The sequence below is a fragment of the Natator depressus genome, chromosome 27, assembly GCF_965152275.1.
Source record: "Natator depressus isolate rNatDep1 chromosome 27, rNatDep2.hap1, whole genome shotgun sequence".
Lineage (NCBI taxonomy): Eukaryota > Metazoa > Chordata > Testudines > Cheloniidae > Natator > Natator depressus.
In genome coordinates this window covers 7,692,616-7,716,947 of record NC_134260.1, presented here as the reverse complement: position 1 = coordinate 7,716,947, position 24,332 = coordinate 7,692,616, and the positions used below count along the sequence as shown (strand labels likewise).

General features: G+C 56.5%; 1 protein-coding gene across 1 annotated transcript; it reads left to right on the top strand.

Annotated features, from left to right (window-relative positions):
- The first annotated feature begins 403 nt into the window (after nucleotides 1-403).
- On the top strand, nucleotides 404-23,868 carry LIMD2 (LIM domain containing 2). Its single transcript, XM_074940465.1, has 6 exons — nucleotides 404-528; nucleotides 12,939-13,080; nucleotides 14,362-14,491; nucleotides 22,170-22,214; nucleotides 22,678-22,817; nucleotides 23,526-23,868. The coding sequence occupies exons 3-6, from the start codon at nucleotides 14,450-14,452 to the stop codon at nucleotides 23,683-23,685; spliced, it is 387 nt and encodes a 128-aa protein (XP_074796566.1). The 5' UTR covers nucleotides 404-528; nucleotides 12,939-13,080; nucleotides 14,362-14,449; the 3' UTR covers nucleotides 23,686-23,868.
- The last annotated feature ends 464 nt before the right edge of the window (nucleotides 23,869-24,332 follow it).

The window sequence follows — 24,332 nt, the reverse complement described above, 5'->3', positions numbered from 1 at the left end:
CAGAGATGGCTGAGCCCAAACCCCAGAACTTTGCCAGGGGGTCTTGTGGGGTGGGGGCTGTTTGGAGAACCGGCCCCATCTTGACAGCAGGGGAGGAGGAATGATTGTTTGCCCTGGCCCTCCTAGAGAGAGGCAGGGACCTGAGGCATGTGCCCTGGAGAGATCTGGTCTGGCAAGGCTCACATTGCGGACAGGCCAGGAAAGCAACTTGGAGTTTTATTTTGGCGGGGGCGGGGGGGCAGAGAGAGAATGGTGAGGGGGGGCTCGGAGGAGGTTGGGGGTTATAGGTTGCTTCACACAAAGGAGAAAAGCAAGGAGCCAATCACAGGCAGCAGCCTGGTGATAAAAGGACGAGCAAGGCGGCTGGAGGGAGCTGGCAGGAAGCAGCTCCCAGAGCTGAGTCTGGGCAGAAAACCCCCCCAACAAACCCCCCCACCCCCCGCTTCCTGGCCAGAGGGGCGGACAGACGCTGCCGGGGAAGCCTCCCTCTGCTCTGCCTTCCCGCGAGGAGCCGTGCCCGGGCACAGGGTGAGTCCCCGTTCTGCGGGGTACGACGGGGCGCCCGAGCTCCCCGGCCGGAGGAGACAAAGCGTCGGGCTGGGGGGTGATGGGGAGCTGCTGCTCTCGGCGAGCCCCGGCTCTGCCCCCAGCTGGGGGAGGGAGGGAGGGAGCAGGGAGCAGCCCCCCGGCGCCGGAGGGCTGGAGGGAAAGGGATGGAGAGATGCACAGGGAGGCAGACCCCGAGCCGGGGAGAAGGAGGCGCATGGACTGTGTTGTACAGCAGGGGAAAGGGGGGCTCCAGCCCTGCCCGATTTCGGGGCAGGGGGCTTCATAAGACAGGCCAGACGTAAGGGGAAGCCGCCTACAACTTTTGCTCTCCGGGGAGGGTTTCGGAGGAGGTCCAGATGGGTGGCCATTGGGGGCTGAGTCTTCAGGCTGCATGAACCCCAAGGGGTGTCTGGTTTTGGCCAGTGGTCAGGGCTCAATATGTGCCAGTTCAGAGCCCCCGGCACCCCTGGGCCGGGCCGTTCAGAGCCCCCGGCACCCCTGGGCCGGGCCGTTCAGAGCCCCCGGCACCCCTGGGCTTGCCGCGTCAGTTATGAAAGTAAAACAATTGCTTGAGCCCCGGCACCGCTTTCATTACAAATTGAGCCCTGCTGGGGGACCCCTCCGGGACATGGGGTCAGCCAGGGGCCAGGCGGCGTGAACCCTTAGCCCTCTGGGGAGATGGATGGGACACCTCTCCGAGCCTTGCCTGGGCTTGCAAGGCCAGGAGCTGGCCTGGAGGTGAGCAGAAGCGAGAGCCAGAGGTGATGCTGGGCTGGGGGGCGGCTGGGCTGGAGACTCAGCCCTGAAGCCGGCTGGAACGGTTTGGTTCCAACTTGTGGTCCACCAGAAATGCCTTCTTGGCCAAACTGAACTGTTTGGTGGCAATGTAGTGGTTGTGATGGAAACGTCAGCGGGTCCTGGCTAGCTTGTCTGGACCACCCCCCACTCAGTGGTAGGGACCTGCACATGGGTCGGGGGAGATGCGAGTTCAAGGTCCTGCTCTGCCTAATTCAAAGCAGGGAACTGAATCTGGTTTTCCCACAGTCCAGGGCTATTGAGGTGTTTCTCATGCTCTTTCTTCCCCCCCCCCCCCCGCCCCTTCTTGTTTTCCAGCTAGCCCTCCTCACCCCCACTGTCTGCACTGCATGGTTGTTTTTTCCTCCCTTGAATTTCCCAGCCTTGGTTGATCTGTAACCTCTTCAGCAGTTCTTTGTCACATGCTGCAGTACACACCAGGGAGGGGCTGGAGGGGTTCATTTTTAATGTGATCAGAGAAACCAGAGATGGAAGATGAGCTGTTAGATCATAACTAGTTTATCCCCCTTGGCTAATGCAGGATTATTCCTGACAGTGCATTTCCTAATGTCTCATCCAGTCCAGCTTTAAACACCTTGAGCGAGGGGCTTTCATGGCTTCCCTTGGGAGATTGTTCCAGGTCTAAGAGTTTTAATAATAAAATCTTGCTCTTATCTAGCATTTTGCATACACAGATTTCAAAACACTTTCCCAGGAGATCAGGATCATTATCCCCATGCTACAGATCGGGGGGAAAAGGAAGCACAGAGAGATGACACACTGACCCATTTGATTCAAATGGATCATTTAAAACCTAGTCCAGTTGAAACTGACAGGAAATGACTTATAGGCCCAACTTGTAGGCTTGTTACCCCCAGTCAAGGATCAGGTCCCCATTGTGCTAGCTTGCTGTGCAAACAAAAAACCAAGAAGACAGCCCCTGAGAGTGCTCCATCTGCATGTTAGACAGGATGCAACTGGCAGATGCAACAGACCCATTGGGTGAAAGGGTGAGAACCACGAAGCAGAGAAAGTTTAGTAGAAAAGCAGAGAGCGGCAAAGTTGAAGGGGACAGGGGAGTTTCAGATGAATTAAGACAGTTTATAGAATGACTGGGTTTCCACACTCTCTAAAGTCTCTTACTTTTTTTTTTTTTTTTCGTGTCTAGTCTCCAAATCACCTTGGTCAAGAAATCCCAAGTGGTTTGTGTTTGGTCTCATCAGCACTGGTACCATTCCGTACTGGAGAGGTGTGGGACAGGGCTTAGTTCAATAGCATAGCCGTGCAAACTGTGACCCTCCGAGAACTCCCATCAGTGGCTGGCTGGGTTCTTGCAAGCCTTTGTTGGGAAACACGCTAGCCTGGGTGAATGGAGCCGAGCCACCCTGGAGATGGAGTTGAAGAACTCTGAGAGGTCCAATGCTGGGAGAGATGGCCTGGAGCCAAAGAGAAGCCCAGTCATGGTGTTTGAAGGGGGACTTTCAGACAGTTTATAAGGGCCATTAGCTCATGTGGAATTTACAAATGATGGGCAAGGTTTTCAGTGGGAACTAGTGGGAACCCAGGAAGAGGCTTGATTATCAGGGGACAGGAGCTCATGTTCTGAAAACTATGCCCCTTTAAGATGTCTCAGGCCGGACAACCCAAAAATGAAGGATCCCAAACCACTAATCACCACGGAAAATCTTGCCTTTTTTTCTGAGGTGCTGAACACTCCGATGTTCCATTGACTTTAATGGGACTTGTGAGTGCTCAGCATGTCTGACAAATCAAGCCTGTATCTATTTATAATCTCTCTAGCAGAAGAAAGTATAAGTGTTGAGTGTGTTTTCATATGTGAGCATCTTTAGGTACATTCTGAAAAAACTAAGGAAATTCCCAGACAAAAACATTGTTAAGATCTAGTTACTGTTGTCAGGATGGACCAGTGGCTTCTGCTAATGCACCTTAGGAGAATGTGATATTTGGGTTTTTTTTCAGTGCCAGAAAACCAGTACATTCTACCTTAAGATATATGTCAGAAAGGCTCATAGAGAGAACCGCAAATTAACCGCTCAATGCCTTGTCTGTCCCGTTGTCTTAGCCATTTGCCTGTACCCAACTACTGCAGATCCTCTAGTTCTTCATGCAGCTAATCATCTACCTGCGGAACTCTTAGCCGCAGTATGACTGAAAGTCCGATACCACTGGAAGATTCTAAAAGGGGACGAATGATTTTATGGCCAGTGTAATTTGCAGCACTGTGGTATTCAAACTGCCGGGCGCACGGCATGTGCTGAGAGCAGCTATGGGGATCAGGAATAAATCCCGTGCACCCATAAACAGCAACGTATGCCAGTCTGGCTGCATTAGGTATATTGCTTTTGCCAGCCCCTGAAGCATCAGGTAATGGCTGTTGCCAAGAGCAGAACACCAAATGGAGCAGTATTTTGGCATGGCAAAGCTAATGCTCTATGGGTTGGCTCGTGTCTAATTAATTAGCTGAGCTACACAACAAGGGCCTAATCCTGAGATGAGCCAAGCACCCCTGACTCCCACTCACTTCAGTGTCCGCCATCAGGATCAGGCCCAGACGGGCTGCAGCTGGCTGGTAATAGTCCCAAGTGCAGCTACGATAGCACGTGGACCCTCCCAAGGAGATGGTTTCCCTGCAGTGACACCCAAAGGTTGCCGGGAGGCTTTATCGAGCGATTGCTTAGGGGGGAATCTTTCTTTCTCGGGATCAGCCGGTGAGCCTATCATGGGAAGCCTCCTCAGCCTCTGAGGGGCATAGGGAGTCCTGGGTCACTTTCTGGGGAGCCAGTGGGCCTAGGGAGAGCAGTGTGCAGTCCATCTTGGCCAGAGGGAGGGGCACGGTGATGCAAGGAGGAGTGAAAAAGGACAAAAGTGGTCTAGAGTTTATGGGATTGTCTCCGGGGCAGCCCCATGTCCCCTAGAGCTCTGGGGCACCCCAAGTAGGAACGTGCCAGTGTCTTGATGCTTATCGGACAGACATCAGAAAGTGTCAACTCCAGCAGAAGATTCACCTCCAAACCCCATGGTACCTCTGGCCTCCTCCTGGCGAGATGGCTGGAACTGGTGTGGGGGTTCCCCTGTTGGCTCCAAATTCCTCTGACCCCCCCCCCGGCTGTGGGGGTAGAAAATCCTTCTGCCACTTTGGGGGGGGGGTCAGGACTTTACCCAGCGATAACTACGATAAACAGATGTGGCCCAGCACCTTCACCAGCCAGTTAGGTATTTACATGCCTAAATCCCACTGAAATCAATGGGCATCAAGAGCCCATATACCTTTGAGGATCTGGGCCTTATGGCACAGACTGAGCCACAGTGCCCTTAATTGTTCTCTTCACCAGAGTCAATTAGCCGCAGTAATTACCACATTGCAGTCTGATGTCCAAGTCCCAAATCTCCTCAAAGCAACTCTGCTTCCCCCGGTGACCAGACTGTCCCCACCATCCCTCCAGCGTCGATTATGGGCACCTGGTTTCCTGGTGGCTGGTGTTTGCATTCAGTGCAAGCCCTGCTCCACTCCGCCAATTCCACGGGCGTCCAGCTGACTCTGCGCCCATCAACTGCAGCGCTTTCTCCAGACCCCTCCTTAAGTACTCGTCTCTGTTGCAGTGCCCACAGGATGCCCACAGCTGGGCCCAGGGCGAGCGGAGATGAACAGTACTTCTGGGAAACCTGCGTTTTTAGTGCTAGCACATCTGCCCTCTTCCTGCCCCAGTTTTTCTGTTGTCTTGTCAGAAACCTAGCTTGAGAGCTCTCTGGGGACTGTCTTCTGACTACCCGTTTCTCAGCACCGAGCACAGTGAGCTCCCAAGCCTTGAGCAGAGAGCTGAGGCTCTACTGCAATACAAATTATAAGTCATTTTTTAAAAAAATGACCTCTCTGCTGTGCCTCAGTTTCCCCTTGCCATAAAGTAGGGGAGTATAAAACCCGCCCCCCCCCCATCTGACAGGGAGCTGAGGGGCTTGTATAGTGCTTTGAGATCCCACTGTTGAAAGGCAGTTGCTATGGATCTCAACATTCCCATCTGCCTGGTGTCCTTCCAAAGACACCTGCTCCAGCCTCTCCCATTTTGCTTCCAAGGATAATTCTGGGGGTGAGTGGGAGGGTTTTTTCCTCTCACTCCGTTCCAAGGTGGTTGGTGCATTGTCGCCCCTGACAAAGGCAGCCCTGTTTCTCCTAGAAACCTATTTCTCTTCAGCGTCCTTCAGCAGCTCATCTGCAGATTTCCTTCCCACGGGCAGTCTTTCAAGAGGCAACTCGGCAGCAAGATGTGGCTGGAAAAGGGATTGGAGGGATGAACTGGTGGAAGTGTGAGCTTGGTGCACTGTATCTGCATCCCAGTCCTGCAAGATTGCTGAGCGACTCCAGCTGAAGTCAATGGTAGCTGCAGGGTTAGCATCTGCCCTCATCGCTGTCATATCTGAGCACCCCTCTGAGGTAGGGCAGGGCTATTATCCCTATGTTATAGACGCAGAGCCAAGGCACAGCAAGACTAAGTGACTTGCCCAAGGTCACACAGGAAAGCTGAAAGAAAAGGAGGACTTGTGGCACCTTAGAGACTAACCAATTTATTTGAGCAAGCTGGTAGCACAGGGGCTTGAACTCGCATCTCCTGCCTTGGGCCCTCACCACTGGGGGCATCTTTGGTCTCCCCACCTTGGCTCTAAAGGAGAATCACCCATCTGCTATTCATTCCTGGTCCATATGTTTCCCAGTGCCTCACATGCAGTACAGGTCAGAGAGCACTCAGGGGCGCTCCTAGTCTGCCACAGTCTAACCCCGCCCTTCTGCGACCTGCTCCAACTGCTCTTATCCTCCCCCTCGCCCGCCCGCCCACCCCTCCAAGCGTCCAGTGAGAGCTCGCACGTGAGCCCTGAGTGTGCTCAGACCCAGGCTCTCTCCCACCTTGCACTAATGTGGGGGGGCCGGAAGGAAAACCTCACTCCTGCGGATACTCAGTTAGGTCCCCAATGTGTTCCCTTGCCCTCTGCGAGTCCGTCTGGACCCAGCAAAGCGTATGCTCGGGCTAGTGCAGCCTCCCAGCCCTTTGGCGCTCAGGGTGGACGATCTAGCCCCAGCCAGTCAAGGCCCCAAAACTGATGCTATAGAAATGGGGGCACCTCTGCCCGGGGTGCAGTGAGTTTGGTGGGTCTCAGATCAGCTCCATAGGTCACAAAAATTCAGTTGGTGTCAATTGATGCCCTGGCTGGCAGTCATGGCACAGAGGGCAAAGGCTGGATGGGCCCTGGAAACAGGGTGGGCAAAGGCACACTTATGACTCTGTGTGTGTGTGAAATTTGCACTGCCACTGCTTGCACACAATGGCTAAGCCAGGAAAATCAACCCCAAGGGTCGTCCGGCGGGGCTCTTTCACAGATGCCTCCCTGGTGCAGAGGGAAGAGCCGTGTCTAAGGTACTGAGTGCAAATCATCCCCCTGTTCTGGCAGAACCTGTGCTGATTTGGATCCCTGCCGCCTTTCACCACCCGGAAATTCACTCAAAGTTAGCAAATGTGGCCAGGCGCCCTTCACCGTGGCGCTGTTTCTCATGGAACCTGCAATACGAGGGAGCCTTCCTGCCCTCCGCTTTACCCTTGGGAAAGTCTGACGCAAAGGCAGGATTATCCCACCAGTAAACATACTCCTCGCAGTGTTTGTAATGGGAACCATATGCTTGAGAGGGGCCCGGTGCCTGGCTCGCTGGCCCTACAGGAAGCGTTTTGGCTTTCCGAAGGGCCGCTCACCAGCTGGCCAGAGATTGCTCCAGGCCTATGCCGAGTGGCCTGGGAGAAGAGAACACAGTGAGGGGAGGGCGGAAATATTTGTCTCTGCTGTGCCGAGAGTACCACTGCCCCTCACAAATATACTGCAGAAAGTCTCCTTAGTCCTGTCGGAGCAAATGGCAGGTGCAGATTTCACCGTGGCGGGGCAGATCATGTCCTCCGAGTGACACGCCAACGTGGGGGACGGTGAGCAGACTACCGAGTTTGTGTGCCCGTGAGCGTGTGGAGGTTGTTTGTTGTGACGATCGGGCCCTGTTTCTTTAAATCTGTAGCAGGAAACCAGGGGTGGGGGGGGGGGGAGGTGGGAAAGATGCGAGGCAGAAACTCTGCAGTGAAGCGGAAAGGCAGAGCAGCTTAAGGGATCGGGCTGTTTTCCTTATTTGAATAAAGTTCCTTGTTCAGTGTCAGCAGAAAGTGACTCATTTTGTGGTGCCTCGGCTTTGTCGCACGGCATTCGTGGCTGCCGGAGCCCCTCCCACCCTGCAGATACCTTCAGCTTGTCTACGGAGGCAATAATTAAATAAAAGAACGGAAGGGCCATACCCTGAGGGCCTGACTCCGGCGCACCCTTGCTGAAGTCTCTGGGAGTTTGCTGGAGCTGGGACTTCAGGACTCTGCCCTGAGCAAGTCCAGCGTTGGCGAATTGTCATGGACGGGCACAGGCTTCCTTTGTGCTGTCCTGGTGCCCCCTCCAGCCCTTTGTAAAACCCTGACCTGGAGGGGCACCCTGTAATGGTGAAGGGGCAGGTCGGTCACCACTGTCTGTTCCATTCGTCCTCTCTCTGGTGACACTCCTGACAAGGGGCTGGAGGTGACTGCTCCACTGCGGGGTCTGCACTGAGCACCCACCAACTCATGCCACACAGGTTCCCAAACAGGCGTCGGTGGCAGCAACCGTTGGCCTGAGAGGATGTTCCAGCTGGCAAAGCGAAGCGGGACACACGTAGTTTCCTCGGCAGAGATTTTGTGCTAGGACTTAAGATGCCCCAAAGCCCCAAGGGGCTCCGCAGGGTGAGAATCCCCGCAGGAGACATTTCCCACATCTCCCCTCCACGGCCAGCCCTACTTACTCTCTGACAAGCTTCCTTGACTGCTGCTGGGTCAGCCCAGACTTGCTCCTGGCTCGGGGGAACCCACTCCCAGCGGCAGCTGGGCGACAGCCCTCCCTTTCCCAAGAGCATGCGACGCAGAACGTTAACGGGGGCCATGAGAAAGCGGCACCGAGTCTGCTTGGTTATTAAACCCAAAATAATAAAGTCGTTCCTTTTGTTCCTGCCAGTGTGTCAAGCTGCCCGGGCTCGATGGGATAATCGATCGTTAATTAGCACTCACTAATAGAGAGCCTCTCATCTCCGCATCTCAAAGTGCTCTACATTAGACCTGGTGGGAAACAGGTTTCCTGTCCCATGAATATATATTGACATTTTTCCCTGTCTCGGACTGGGATGAAAAGTCCAAATCTCGAAAATATTCTTGAAACAAAAAACTGATCCCCTCCCCCCCCGCTTTGAGTCAGTCAGGACATTCTGATCATTTCAAAACATTTTGTTTTGGTGTCGACCCTTTGTCTATTGACGAGAAAACAACTGGTTGAAAAGTTCCTGACCAGCTGTATGCTACAGACAGAATTAGCCTGGCAAAGCACCCCCCACCCCCGATGTGAGGTCCCATTGGTCACTATCACGAGCTTCACCGTGTAGGTGGGGAAACTGAGGCAGACGGCGGGAAGATGCCTTGCCCAAGGTGTCAAAGTGAATGAGTCGCAGAGCCAGGAATAGAAATGACGATAGGATTTAGCAGAAGTCACTGCAAACCCAGCCGTGATCACTAGGCTGCAGTGGGCTTGATTCTCATTTGCACATAAAGGGGGTGTAAATGGCACTGCCAGAGGGGTGTAGCATAGGCCTTAATCTAAATGAGAGAGAAGCCCAGTGCCTTGCGGGGGCAACGGGGGGGGCAGATTTCTGACAGCGCTACGGGCCAGGTTTCCAAGTGCTCGGCACCTACAGTTGCACCCCCATTTTCCAGAGAGATCAACTCCCATTTAGGCAACAAGGACTCGAGTTTTCAAGAGCCCAGCATCCAGCGTGCACCCGCTGTGCGGGCCTCTTTGGGAAATGCAGCCTCCCCGTTGTGGGTGCACTGAGCCCTTGAAAGGCGGACCCATAAGGCACAAGTGGAGTGCTGCCTGTATGCTCTAGTGTGCACGACTCGCAGGTTCCCTGCACCTCTTGCTGCAGAGCATGACAATGCCGGTTCACAGGCCAGCCAAACCCTGATTGGGCAACCTCCTGTGCTGAGAGACTGGGGGCCCAACTGAAGTCAGTGGAGTTGCGCCAGGGATGAATCTGGCCCAGTCCCCTTCACCTCCATGAAAAGACAAGCTCCGTTACCTAGCTGGTTTTTGCTACTTCCTGAGTTATCACTGATAGTTGGGCCTTGTTCCAGCAGGAGTGACCTTAAGAGCGAAGTGTCCCCTGTAGTGGGTGGAAGCAAGTCGCAATCCCCCTCCTCTTCGCTCTCGCTAGGGCATAGGGCGATGTGTGGACAGGGACCCGCGACTCAGTCCCACGTCTCGGTGTGTAACGCACACCCACACAGGTAGCAACTCTGCATATGGCTGCTCCTCTCCCTCTCCTCCGTTCACGCTGACCTGCTCTCCCTCACACAGGATTGCCTTTTCCTGCCATGCCTGTCTCTCTCTCTCTCTCTCTGCTTCATCATCTCTTTCGTTCAGCCCCTCTTGTTCGCCCGCTGCCATTTTCCCACACATGCTCTAAGTACTTATCTGGCCCTCCATTGCTGTAGTATCTGAGCATCTCGCAGTCTCTAGTGTATTTATCCTCACAGCAGACCTGGGCAGCAGGGCGGAGCTATTAGCCCCATTGTACAGACCGGAAACCAAGGCACAGAGAGGCTAAGAGTCTTACCCGAGATCGCACGGGAAAGATCACCAGTGGCAGGAGCAGAGAGTGGGGTCCCTGCCCACGGCACCATGCTTCCTTCCTGCTCCGTAACTATTTCTTTCTGTTCTAATAACGCTGGAAAACTATAGGAACTGAGAGGCAGTGCGGCCCAGCGGCTAGACCCTGGAGTGACCCTGCCAGGTGACCTCTTTGGGCTCAGCGACTAAGTTCAGCTGGGAATGATCCAGCCTGGAAAACCCAGGCCCTTGATGCCACCTGCAGAGTTTGCTTGTTTAAGGCTGTCGTCCCGCCCAAGAGCGTGGCTGAGCGTGCCGGTCCCCTGTTGCCAGGCCGATCGGCCCTGTGTGACTGGCCAGGCCGGTTGGAGGATCCCGGCACGTTACCCGCCTGCCGCGCACCAGGGATGTCTAGCCAGAGCTGTCCCACAGACTGATGGGTGGCTGTTCTCGAGCAGCAGCATTGCGCTCTGGACCGCGGTTCTAGAGCAGAGGGGGTGGCACAGGGGAAGTCTGTTCTGGAATGGCTCGGAAGACGATGGCGCCTGGAAGGCAGTTCTGGAGCTGGGGGAGTGCCCCTGTAACGCTGCTCTTGGCCGCGATAACGTGCATGGAAAGGCTGCTCTAGAGGCTGTTTCGTTCTAGAGCAGCGGGGCCGTGCCCCGAAAGGCTGTTCTAGAGACATGGCTAAAGCCTCTCTGGGCTGGGACAGCGACAACCCTTCTGGAGGCATCTATGCTGGCAAGTATGGGCCCCGCCAGCCACCATCTGTGCAGCTCCCAGCAGCAGAGGCCGTAGTGTAGACAGGGAGCCGGCGTTCTTACCGTTGTATCGTCTGACCCCGACCCCTGAGCCCGGTCTGCACTAGCGCCTCCCCTGGTGGGAGCTGCCGCACTGTGGGGTCTGACCTAACTCAGGATGCTTGACCCACACTCCTGAGCACACCCTTCCCCTTGCTGCTCTCATGGCTGCCTCCCGGTCCTCTGGCAGGAAGGATGTGTAGCAACATCTCCTGTTCAATCCCCGCAGAGCTGTGCCCTGAGGGGCCCCTCCACTGGGCCTAAGTTACTGAGACGAGAGGGTTCGAACTGGGTATGTGCACAGAGGGGAGGGTCTCTGTGTGGGGTCTGTGCAGGGCAGGGGATGCAGGGGCAGCTTTGGTGAGATGTGTGGAAGGAGGGAGAGAGGGGTGGACGTGGTGGGGGCAGATGAGGAGGGAGGGGGATGGAAAGGTGCAAGGGGAAGGCTGAATAAAGCATGTGTGTGTGTGTGTGTGTGTGTGTGTGCGCACGTGGGGGGGGGGTTGAATGAGGGTGTTCAGAGAGGTCAAGTAGGGATACAAGTAGCCTCAGAGCAGGGCCTGGGAGGTGTATATGGAGTGTGGGGGGCAGGCTGAGGGTTATCTGGGTGGAGAGGGAGAAGTGGGGTGAGGGGAGTGGTAGACGTTGAGGGGGTGTGTAGGTCGGAGGCAGGGAGGGGGATGGGTTGGGGAGGTGAGGGGTGTAGAGAGGGAGGGGGAGGAGCAGGTTGATGGGAGTGTGGGGTTGAGGGGCAGTTGAAAGTGTGGGGGCATATTGAGGGAGGTGGCTGAGAGGGGTGTGTGAGTGGGACATTGGGGGGTGTGGAGGGTAGGGACTGAAGGTGTGTGTGTGAGTGGGGTATTGAAGGGAGTGCGGACAGCAGAGTTGAGGGGGGTGTTGTGAGTGGGGCATTGGGGTGTGTGGAAGGTGGGATCCGAGGGTGTGTGTGTGAGTGGGGCATTGGGGTGTGTGGAAGGTGGGATCCGAGGGTGTGTGTGTGAGTGGGACACTGGGGGGTGTGGAGGGTAGGGACTGAAGGTGTGTGTGTGAGTGGGGTATTGAAGGGAGTGTGGAGAGCAGAGTTGAGGGGCGTGTTGTGAGTGGGGCTTTGGGGTGTGTGGAGGGTGGGAGTTGAGGGGTGCAAATGAAGGGGTGGTGAGGGGAGTGTTTGGGTGGGGCTTAGGGGTGTGGAGGGGGCGGGGATGAGGAGGTGTGGGGGAATGGGGCATTAAGGGTGTGTATGTGGAGGGCGGGGGTTGAGGGGTGTGAGGAGAGGAGGCAGAGGGGTGACTGAAGGTGTGGGGCACGGTGAGAGGTATGTGGAGGGCGGGGGTTGAGGGGTGTGAGGAGAGGAGGCAGAGGGGTGACTGAAGGTGTGGGGCACGGTGAGAGGTATGTGGAGGGCGGGGGTTGAGGGGTGTGAGGAGAGGAGGCAGAGGGGTGACTGAAGGTGTGGGGCACGGTGAGAGGTATGTGGAGGGCGGGGGTTGAGGGGTGTGAGGAGAGGAGGCAGAGGGGTGACTGAAGGTGTGGGGCACGGTGAGAGGTATGTGGAGGGCGGGGGTTGAGGGGTGTGAGGAGAGGAGGCAGAGGGGTGACTGAAGGTGTGGGGCACGGTGAGAGGTATGTGGAGGGCGGGGGTTGAGGGGTGTGAGGAGAGGAGGCAGAGGGGTGACTGAAGGTGTGGGGCACGGTGAGAGGTATGTGGAGGGCGGGGGTTGAGGGGTGTGAGGAGAGGAGGCAGAGGGGTGACTGAAGGTGTAGGGCACGGTGAGAGGTATGTGGAGGGCGGGGGTAGGTGAGAAACCTAGGGGCTTTCTGCACGTCTTGGCAGCTGTTTCCCCATCCATTGGTGTCTCGCTCTCTGGACATGTTTTTGGGACAGCGGGGGTGACACTCCCATGACCCCAGAGAACAGGCAGGGTAGGCCCCCTGACTGGAGTGGGTTTACATCAGGGCAGTGGGGCACTGGGCAGTGCCAAGCCCCCCGGCATCGGAGCCCGCGCCCCCCTCACCGCACTGGGCAATGCTGTCACTGCTCTACCAACGCAGACTATCTCTGTGTTTTCTCCGTAGGTCTCCCCAGCCCCGAGCGTCTCCTTGGTGCTGAGAACGTCCCGTCCCCAGAGGGCCAATCTCCTGACTACGGGCAAAGCAGCCCAGCTTGTCGCTTGGCTCCATCCCAGCCGCGGCCTCTGCTGGAGCTTGGCGGAGCCTGGTAAGAGCTTCATTTCCTTTGCAGCCCTGGTTCTGGCTGGAACAGGAAGCTTCTCGGGAGGTCCAAAGACCTCTTTGATGCTCCTAAGGAGAGAGAGGGCCCTGGTTTTCTTTTCAAGGGTGCGTGCCCTAGGGCAAGCCCCAGGATGGGGCCTGAGCCCCACAAGGTGGGTCTGGCTTGTGAACCCCCTTGTTAGTGGGCGTTTGGATCCAGGGTCCTGGTTCTGTCGGGCAGTGGCTGGCCTGCTCTGACCCTGCTGAGCACGTGCGTCTGGCCAAGTGTAACTCCGGCTGCGCGGCTCGGTGGAGCAGGAAATAACAAGCAAACCACAGAGGAGACGGGAAATGAGTTGGGTAAAATTGGAGCCACTTTCTCAGGGGCTGCAAATCCTGTGCGCTCAGCCTGAGGACAGTGCGGAGCCTGCGGGGGGAGGCCTCGGCCACCTGGCCCCTCCTAGAGCTAGAGCTGAGGGTCTGTGCAGGGGGCGACCCCAGCTCTCCTGGTGCTCTCAGCACCAGAGCTCTTAAAACCACACACAGTCTGTGCGCGTGCCTGCTTTTCCCCACGACTTAGCACCCCCCGGGAGCTGGGCAAGGCCCCCACCGCTTCCGATGCTCCCACAGGACCTGTCTGTCTCCATGTCAGCCTGCTCTCCCCACAGACAGATCACTCACAACTCCCCTGCCCTCCCATGTCCAGTGTCTCTTTGATGGCCAGGCTCCCTGCCTGGGCAGAACATCTGCGTGACTCCGGCCTGGAGCCTGGACGTGGCATGTGAACTGCGAATAGCTCGGCCATCGCCTGCTATTATTATTTATCTGTAGCACCTAGGAGCCCCAGTCATGGGCCAGGTACCATACAATCGCCCCCAAGGGCATGTTGGGAGGCTACTATCTAGAGCCCTTGCCTTTTTCCAGCTGACCCCTATTAAGGAAAGCCCAGTGACCCAGTGCAGCTACTCAGTTATCCTAGAGGCTGGACCCTGGGGAAGGAGGCAGGTGTTGTCAGGCAAGGGACAGTACTGAGGAGTTGAACCACGCCCTCCCCCTCAGTTACCAGCACCCTTTCCCCACGTCACACTGTGGAAGCCTGGAGCTGCTGCCCCCCGGGGCTGCTCTGCATATTTGCCCGGGACCCCGTTTGCAAAGTCACCCGGTCAAGGTCAAGCACACAAGCTCTATGCACCGACCCTGCCAAGCCTTGAATGGGTGGCAGCTTGTCTGGGGCGAGGGAGCAGGTCTGCCCCAACGAGCCGTGCTCCTCTTGACGTTGCCTCCCCAGATATCACGAGGGGCCAGACTTAGCCACAGCAGCCTGGCCACCAACATCAACCTCAGGATTAAGGCAAAAGACAGAGTGGGAAGGAAGCATGTTCCAGTCCAAGGGACCAGCCAGCGCGACCTCCGCTCACGTAAGTGTCCTCACCCCTGGGAGTTATTATTTCACATAGCAAGAGTCGGAAACCCCCTTCCCACAAAGGAACGGCGTGTCCTTCGGTTCCCAGGGGCAGAGAGCATGCACTGAGCACTTGGGAAGATGCTTCCGGTCATGGGTGATCAGTCAGCCATTATTGCAGCTGGTTGAATAGTTAAACCCTGCTAGGTGTAATGCAAACGTACAGTGTCATGCCATCTAGGGGCAGCTGGGCCAAGTTTGACATGGCTGCTGCAGTCTTCGCTAAGAGCGCTGGGTATGCTAGTTCCAGAGGTCCAAGGTTCAATGCCCGCTGATCCACCCAGGGCGAGTGCTCCATGTGGGAGGCTTTTTTGGGGAATGCAGCTTGATGCGACACTAGAGCAGGGGTCGGCAACCTTTCAGATGCGGTGTGCCGAGTCTTCATTTACTCACTTTAATTTAAGGTTTCGCGTGCCAGTCATACACTTTACTGTTTTTTAGAAGGTCTCTCGCTATAAGTCTATATATTATATAACTAAACGATTCTCGTATGTAAAGTTAAACAAGGTTTTCAAAATGTTTAAGAAGCTTCATTTAAAATTAAATTAAAACACTGATCTTACGACGCCGGCTCACTCAGCCCATTGCCGGCTTGGGGTTCCGTTCACCTAGGCCGGCAGCAGGCTGAGCGGGGCCTGAGGCCAGAACCCCAGACTGGCAGGGGGCTGAGCAGGGCCTGCGGCCAGGACCCCACCTGCAAGGGGCCGGCAGCCAGAACCCCAGACTGGCAGGGGGCTGAGCAGGGCCTGCGGCCGGGACCCCGGCTGGCAAGGGGCCTGCGGCCAGGACCCCGGCTGGCAAGGGGCCGGCGGTCAGGACCCCAGACCGGCAGTGGGCTGAGCGGCTCAGCCCGCTGCTGGTCTGGGGTTCCGTCTGCCGGCTCCTGCCAGCCAGGGCCCCGCTCAGCCCCCTGCCGGTCTGGGATCCCAGCTCTGCCCACATACAGTGGGTACCTACCTTCTCCCTGGTTCTAGTCCATTCTCTTCCTCTCTCTCCGCACTGAGCTGAGGGTGGGAGTGCACTGAGCACAGGGCTGGGGGTGAAGGAGCAGGTCTGGAGGTTGGGGTGCAGGGTCTGGCCAGGAGCTAGAATGAGGGAGGGGGCTCAGTGTTGGGGCAGGAGGTTTGGGTGTGGAGTGCTTTCCTGGGCAGCTCCCATTTGGTGTGAGGGGTGCAGGTGGGAATGTGGGGGTGGGGGTGCAGGAGCTCCCATTTGGTGCTCAGGGTGGGGGTGGGAATGTGGGGGGTGCAAGAGTCAGGGCAGAAGGCTGGGGGTGAGGACTAGGGTTGTGGGGGTGCTCCCAGCCCCCTGCCCAGAGCAGCTCACGGCAGGGGGCTGGAGGGGATATGCCCTAATTCCACCCCCATGCCCCAAGACCCGCCCCTGCCTCTTCTGCGGCTCCGCTACTCCCCCTCCCTGGCAAGGGCCATCAGCTGATCCCCAGCAGGGAGGGAGGGAGAGGAGGAGGGGCAGGACCCCAGCAGGCTGGGGGAAGAGGCCGGGGAGCGGGGAGAGGAGGAGGGGCAGGACCCCAGCAGGCTGGGGGAAGAGGCGGGGGAGCGGGGAGAGGAGGAGGGGCAGGACCCCAGCAGGCTGGGGGAAGAGGCGGGGGAGCGGGGAGAGGAGGAGGGGCAGGACCCCAGCAGGCTGGGGGAAGAGGTCGGGGAGCGGGGAGAGGAGGAGGGGCAGGACCCCAGCAGGCTGGGGGAAGAGGCCGGGGAGCGGGGAGAGGAGGAGGGGCAGGACCCAGCAGGCTGGGGGAAGAGGCCGGGGAGTGGGGAGAGGAGGAGGGGCAGGACCCCAGCAGGCTGGGGGAAGAGGCCGGGGAGAGGGGAGAGGAGGAGGGGCAGGACCCAGCAGGCTGGGGGAAGAGGCTGGGGAGAGGAGGAGGGGCAGGACCCCAGCAGGCTCGGGGAAGAGGCCGGGGAGTGGGGAGAGGAGGAGGGGCAGGACCCCAGCAGGCTCGGGGAAGAGGCCGGGGAGTGGGGAGAGGAGGAGGGGCAGGACCCCAGCAGGCTCGGGGAAGAGGCCGGGGAGCGGGGAGAGGAGGAGGGGCAGGACCCCAGCAGGCTGGGGGAAGAGGCCGGGGAGCGGGGAGAGGAGGAGGGGCAGGACCCCAGCAGGCTGGGGGAAGAGGCCGGGGAGTGGGGAGAGGAGGAGGGGCAGGACCCCAGCAGGCTGGGGGAAGAGGCCGGGGAGCGGGGAGAGGAGGAGGGGCAGGACCCAGCAGGCTGGGGGAAGAGGCCGGGGAGAGGAGGAGGGGCAGGACCCCAGCAGGCTCGGGGAAGAGGCCGGGGAGTGGGGAGAGGAGGAGGGGCAGGAGCCCAGCAGGCTGGGGGAAGAGGCCGGGGAGCGGGGAGAGGAGGAGGGGCAGGACCCCAGCAGGCTGGAGGAAGAGGAGGGAGAGGGGGGAGCTTGGCTGCCCTGCAGCAGCAGCAGCTGGCAGGACCAAGCTTCTTCACCCTGCCCCCGCGTGGGGGGCAGGGGGCGGAGAAGAGTGGGCTGGGGCGGGCAGGATTTTTAATGGCTCGCTGCTGCCTGCCGGGGTCCCAGCCTGGGTTCGGCAGTGGGCTGAACGGGGCCGGCGGCTGGGACCCCGGCTGGCAGCAGCGAGCCATTAAAAATTGGCTCGCATGCCCCCTGGGCTGGAGGCTTGTATTCCTCACTCTGGTCGCGACGTGGCCGTGATCCCTGGCGTTTTCACCCTCTTTAGCATGACCGTGTCTTCTTCCAAAACTGCATCGGTCACCATTGACCATGTTTCAGTCATCCAATCAGGGAGCAGAGATGACGCCACGTGACTGGGCTGACCGTCCAGACAACAGGGACGGTGACTAGTCTGAGCAACAAATTCACTACTATCCAGAGGTGCTGGAACAGTTTTTATAGGGGGGGGGCTGAGAGCCATTGAACCGAACTGCAAACCCTGTATGTAATAGAAACCACTTCAAGCCAGGGGGTGCGTCCGCACTCCTAGTTCCAGCACCTATGCTACTGTCCCATTGGCTGCAAACAACGGGCCCAGACTATCTGGAGGATACTGACCAGCACCGACCATGTTAGAAAAGAATCGGGATCAGCGATGTCTTTAGGAAGGGTTTGACCAGAGGTGGTGCCTTTTGGGCCAGCTTTTCACAAGAGCTCAGCCTGTTGGGTGCTGAGCACTGGTGAAAATCGGGCCATTAAATATCACAGTGGGGACTGCTGAGTACTTTGGAAAATCTGCCCCCCCGTTGCGACTGACAAGCAATCGGAAATTTGACCCCAAGGAAGCAGAAATCTGATTAGCTGGGTCTGTGGCCGGCCCGCCGTGTTACCGCTCCCCCCTTTCCTTCCTTGTGGTGCTGTGTGCTTATTTGTGTTTCCATGGCAGTCTGTGACCTCCATCAGGAGCATATGTGTCATTTAGGACTAGGCAGAGATGGAAAAAGACCTGAGAACATCCCCTGCTAGGACAGGAGCTAGTCCTTCCCCTGGGGATATTAACACGTAGTGCACTTGACCGGAGGCTGCTGAGAAGTGCTGAGACATGGGACACTGCCGTTAGATCAGCCCAGGGATGTATTTCAGCTTCAAAGTGATGATGTTTTTCCCGGTTCAGCAAAGTTGTTCCTGGGGGCACTGAGTGTGCTGGCCAGGCACAGAGATGTCTGGGCAGACTGTGCGTAGTCCGAGCGGGAGCCAGGCACAGAGTGATCTGGACCCATTTACCCATCAATGACGAGATGTGCAGGTCGGTTACATGGGCGTCTGTAGGACTGCGTGGAGGTTTCGCTCTGCAGTTGACCCCTTGCAAAGGGGCAGCTTCTTTTCTAAATCCTGCAGCTGCTTCTGCCCAGCCAGGGGAGTCCATCTGGTTTCACAGGGCCTGATTCTCTTCTCCTTCCTACAGATCTCTCTCCATTAACGTCAGTGGGTGACTCCAGGCTTGGGCTGGTGTGAGTGGGGGCTTGTCTTCACCTACAGCAGCACAGCTCTCCTGTCGGTGTCTCCCGACAGGTGGTAGCTATGTTGATGGGAGAAGCCCTCCGGTCGGCACAGCGCTGTCTACATGGAGGGTAAGGTTGGTGTAACTCCGTTGCTCAGGGGTGTGGATTTTTCACACCCCTGCGTGACGTAGTTATACCGATATAGGGCTGTAGCGTAGACCTGGCCTGAGAGAGGAATTTGGCCCCTGGCCTTAGCTGTATTGTGCCAGGCACTGAGAACAGCTGGGAAATGTCTGCAGAGGCGGCTCCTGGAAATGGGCATTTCCAGCATGTGTGTTACACAAACTGTTTCCCCCACAATACCGATGGAGCCAGAGGGAGAAGAGGCGGTGCTGGGAAAGGAGAGGGAGAACCGAGGGGGTGGCTGGAGAGAGAGGGGGAGGCTGTTCCAGACAGCAGGTGCTGGAGAGAAGACTCTTGCAGTACCAGGCTCTTGTGGGGGGACAGAGCGGAGGCTGGGGACGGAGGGGAAGGAGAGAGTCAGTCAGGGGTGTCTTTGAAGCAGCAGCCAAGCCTGGAGTTATAAAGCTATAGCAAGCAGGGCTGAAACTGACATATTTTCATTACCCAGTTCATTGACTTCCCTGCATCCTGAGTTGAGTTACGCTGCTGAGTAACTTGCTAGAAGCCCATTAACCCCCTTTGTTCCTGAACGGCTGTTTGAGCGATGAACTCTGTGGGCCTGATTCTCCACCGCCACGCGTGACACACAGTCACTTACGCCAGCGCTCCCAGATCCCACTGGGAGCCACACTCGCATTGCACTGTCAGTGACAAGCCAAGGGAGCAGAGTCAGGCCACTGGGTGGAGTGGGGTGAGGTGATGGGGCAGATGAAGCAGGGGTGGAGTGGCAGTAGAATCTCTGGTAACCAGGGCTGGGGGAGATGATACAGCTGACATCGGCGGCCCCAGGGTGCAGAGCCCTGTGTGCCACCGGAGTGTTGTTAAGCACACGGGATCCTTGTCAGGGGAGAAGGCAATACACCACGTTTATTGAAGATACAACAATTAGCATATGCATTTAATTACATTACACACACACACACACACAGCACTGCAAGTTGATGTTATAGTTACCAGTCCAGAGTCTGGATTAATTAGCGGCCAGCTCGGTTGATCACGGGTAGGGAGGAGCCGGGTTCTGTCGGTCACGACACGATGTTCCGGGGAAGTCTTGGCAGGATGAACCCAAAGTTTTATGGCAAGGCACCCTGTTTACATAGTGATTTTTTTTTTATTGGGACCAATGAGTTTTGCATGTCATTAATTGTTGTTTGACAAGTGCTTTTCCTTTTGTTTTGTTTTTGTTTTTTTATTAAGTTTTTAAGGGAGTTATTTTACACTGGTTTTGATTATAACTATTTTGTTTTTATTGATAGGTGCTTGTTTTATTTTTTGAGTTGTTAATTTGCCCTTTTTTGACATTTTAATAGGGGCGTGTTGCAGCCTCCTGGCGCTCTTGCGTTTGTCTCTGGGTTTTTTGTTGTTTTTTGAATATTTGGTTGAGTGATTGCCTTTGCACTTACTTTTTAATATACATTTTTCATTTACACACAAAACAGAATTAATCTACACAGAACGTTTTGAACAGGAACATTAAATTGCAATGCAAAAGAAAAACAAGTACGGCATTCTTTTACTTACACTACACCACTACAATAAAGTGGTGACCCTTAAAGGTTTGTTACTGCCTTGAAATTAGTCCAGACACAAAGAAATTCTGGCTGATACATTTCTACCAATGGCACATTAGGCCATTCCTTTTTGCTACTCAAAAATGGGGGCTGGCAGGATATGGTCAAATCATACATTAATACATTTAATAATAGGAGGACTTGTGGCACCTTAGAGACTAACAATGAAGACTAATCCGATGAAGTGAGCTGTAGCTCACGAAAGCTCATGCTCAAATAAATTGGTTAGTCTCTAAGGTGCCACAAGTCCTCCTTTTCTTGTTGCAAATACAGACTAACACGGCTGCTACTCTGAAACCTACATTTAATAATGTAATTTATTATTTTTTATTTTAAATGATACAAAATACAAAATATAAAATTTTGCTACTGCTTGGCCCCCTTTTGATCCCTCAAGACCAATTCTTGAGGGGGGCATGTGTTATACAACTGGTTCATAGCAATATCCGGAGAGGCCATTTGAGCTGGTGGTTGTAATTTCACAAACATTCTTTTTGTTCAACAGCACGTACAACACGTCCAGCAAGCAAACACTGGACAATATTAACACAACTAGTAACGGGTGAGACATAATAGACAATGTGCCCCGAGAGGTCGGGGACCAGCCTGTAAAAACGTCGTACCGGTGATAGGCTGTTAGATATTTTTTAGACCTAGCAATTGTTAGCATGTTTTTATTTGCAGGTAATAGCTGAATGACACATTTCCCTATATTCCTTTGTGTCTGTGCTTTCGCTGAGATTATTAACCGGGTCGATCCTTTTGGTGGGAGGCAAATGGAGCAGAGCAAGTAACTCTCCAATGAGCTGCCGTCTGTTTAATGCAGCTGACATTGAGTAGTGCCTGTGTTAATGTCTGTGCTTGGGGGGTCGGGGGCGGGGGAGTGAAGGAGTCAGAGAGGAAGGCTGGTTTTGTGGCTGAGATAATGGATCGGGATTCAGGAGCTCTAGGTTAAATTCTCGGTTGTGTCACAGGCTGGCTGGGTGACCTTGGGCAAATCACTTGACTGATCTGTGCTCAGTTCCTCATCTGTAAAATGTAGACTTCCTTTTTCCAAGACTTCCTTTTTCTCACCCTTCAGCTGGTTTCTCTCTTTGGCTTTGGGGAACTCTTTGGGGAAGAAACTGGGGGTCTGTGCAGCGCCTAGTGCGATGGGGCCCTGAGCTCAGCTGCAGTGTCTCAGCACGGCCGTAATACAACGAAAGAATAAGTGCAGCCAGCCAGTCACATCACTGACCGGATTATGGGCTGCAGTTGTGGGTGAATGTGTCAACAAGCATAATTCCCGAGCCATGGATTAAGGGTGGCCATCATACACTAAGCTCTTGCTTGGCCTGTCTCATTATGAAATCTCTGGTCTTCCTGTATGACGAGGGACAGCAGGTAGAGTGGGGTGAAGCCTCTAGCCCCCAAACTCTGGTCTGCAATGCCTGAGGATTCAGAGGCTGAGGGCTGTCTGCCAGTCTGGTACCCGTGTTGATTGGGGGTGGGGGCACATTTTCCAAAGAGCTCAGATCCCAATTAGGGGTCAGAGTAAAGGCCAGACTTCTTAAAAGTGGACCCAAGAGGCCGAGCCCTGGAAAAATCTGGCCCTCACTGTGGGGGGCTGAGCTTTTGAAAATGCTGACCTGAGCATGTTGAGTGCCCTCTAGTGGTAGTTCCAATTACAGTACTACTTAGTACAGGAAATGCCCGTTGGACTACGTTACCCAGAAGCCTTAGCAGGAAGTCGGTTGTTCCTTGCATGGAGCGTGAAAAATAAAGCCCGGTGTGTCATCAGCAACAAACCTAAAAGTTCCTTATAAAACGAACCCCCTCCCACACCTGTCTAATCTGCCACGGTCTCCCTGCTTCCCAGCCAGGCAGGAGGTGGCTCTTTGCTGCTTGGCCGGCTCCTTCTCCTGCTGCATGTTGGGGGAGTCTCTCACTTGGATTTCTCTCCCCCTTTCAGGAGGCGAAGGGCACCTCTGGGGGCAGTACGGTGCAGCGTTCCAAGGTACCTGACCCGCACGAGTGCCTCATACCCGTTCCCCACGCTCGGGGCAGCCGCCGCACGCTCAGAATGCGGAGGCACAACGCAAAGGCAATGGATGGGTCCGGCGTGCCGGGGGCTGGGGCAGGGTGGCTTTTGCCCGGCGAGCGTGACAGGTGATATATGGAAAGAACAGATCACAAGGCAGCCGGTACCCACATCACCTTGTCCCCTGGGCCTATAGCCGCTGTCAAGCGAAGCGGGGCTGGGCTGGGTCACAGCTGGGATGGAAACCTCCAAGGAAGAGCTATTTGCTGGAGGGGGTGGATGGCTCTGGTTTGCACAGGCCCAGTGCCCCAGCATTCGGGCTAATTTGGAATGCTGATAAGGACCCAGCGGGAGGGCTGTGGGGGTGGCGAGACACCCGTGTTTCCTTGATGCTGTCGGGTGCTCAGCAGTGTCTCCCTTTGGTTTCTGTGCGGCTCAGTCGTTCAGCCTGAAAGCCCAGGTGAAGGAGATGTGCGCGGCCTGCCAAAAACCCGTCTACCCCATGGAGCGGCTGGTGGCCGATAAATTCGTCTTCCATAACGCCTGCTTCTGCTGCAAGCACTGCCATGCCAAGCTCAGGTGAGGAGGGGGCTGGGCGGGGGAAGGTTGGGCTGAGCCTCCCGGCGTCACAGCCCTTTGCTCAAACTCGGGATTAAGTGCTGGAGTCCTAAGAAAAGCCGTGCCAGGCGAGGCACTGCCCAGAGCTCTCCCGGAGGTGCCCGAGGACCGGAACGCTGCTCCGGCCGGAGTGGCCTGCCCAGGTGTTCTGGCGTGGCTGGAGCACAGGTATTAAGGGAGGAAACTCGAATGTTGGTTGAATGCGACCAGCGGGCCCCGGAGCACTGACGCGCCCCAGGTCCCAGGCCAGCCTGCGCTGGGTCAGAGGGAAAGCCGGGAGTCGTGGGAGCGTCGCCAGTTCTCCAAAGGCTGGGTCAGGAGTTTGGAAGGATGTTTCCAAGACACCCTACCCTAAAAACCGAGCCCCCGCTGGGAGCAAGGCCACGTCTCCGAGCGGGGGGTGGAGGCTGCGTGCCTGGTGACAGTGCAGAGACATGACAGGCCTTTTCTCCCGTCTTACCCCTCACCGATTCCACCATCTCCGCTCCCCAAGCCCCTCTGCTCTGCTCCCTCCCTGCTCCCCTCTGCCTCGCCTTCTCCCTTTTGAAATCGCTGCACGGTCACTGTTCGAGTTCCCGTTGCGCCCCCTTGTGGCCTGCCGGCGTCTCCTGGCGCTCGGCTGACCCCCCCGGGCCAAGGGCTTGCTGATCCCAGCCTCCTTCCTTTCAGCCTGGGGAGCTACGCGGCGCTGCACGGCGAGTTCTACTGTAAGCCCCACTTCCAGCAGCTGTTCAAGAGCAAAGGCAACTACGATGAGGGCTTCGGGCGCAAGCAGCATAAGGAGCTGTGGGTGCACAAGGAGGTGGAGAGCGGGACCAAGACGGCGTGATGGGGCCCCTTCCCGCCCCCTTGCCCCCCGCACCGAACCCAGAAGGGGCAACGTGGAGCGTAAAGCTGAACCGAGGGCTGACTGAGCTGATGTAAAGCAAAGGCGACCCGCAGAGCCGGCTGGGGCCAGGCAGACGCCACTTGGCTCCAAGCAGCCCTGTGGCCGGGGTGGGGTGTCCTTTGGCAGGCGAAGGACCTGACTGGGGCGGGAGGGTTCTGGGAAGCGCAAGGCTCAGCGGGGACGGTTGGAGGGGGCCGACCTGAATTGAGCATAAGCCTTGAGAGCAGGTGCTCGGTGGGAGACGGTCAGGGCTGGCCTGGGCATATGTGGTGGTTCTGCTAATATCTATAGGGCCCCCCCTTACAGAAATAGGGGAAGAGCCACTGGGCGCCCACCAAACGAGCATGCAACATGCACTACCTTTAACCCCCGTCCCCATTCACGAGGCCCAGGTGTCTGCTGCCCTGGAGAAGGGGGCAGCTGGAGTCCACAGAACCAGTGCCGTGGTGTCAACCCCCCCCCCCCCACTCCCGTCCCGCCTGCTGGTGCTGGCGGGAGGGGGGAGAAGCGGGGGGGCGGGTCGCTCTTTGGTTTGCAGCAGCTCAGGTCAGCTGGGGTTGATCAGCCGTCACGATGTTGCCCCGTGC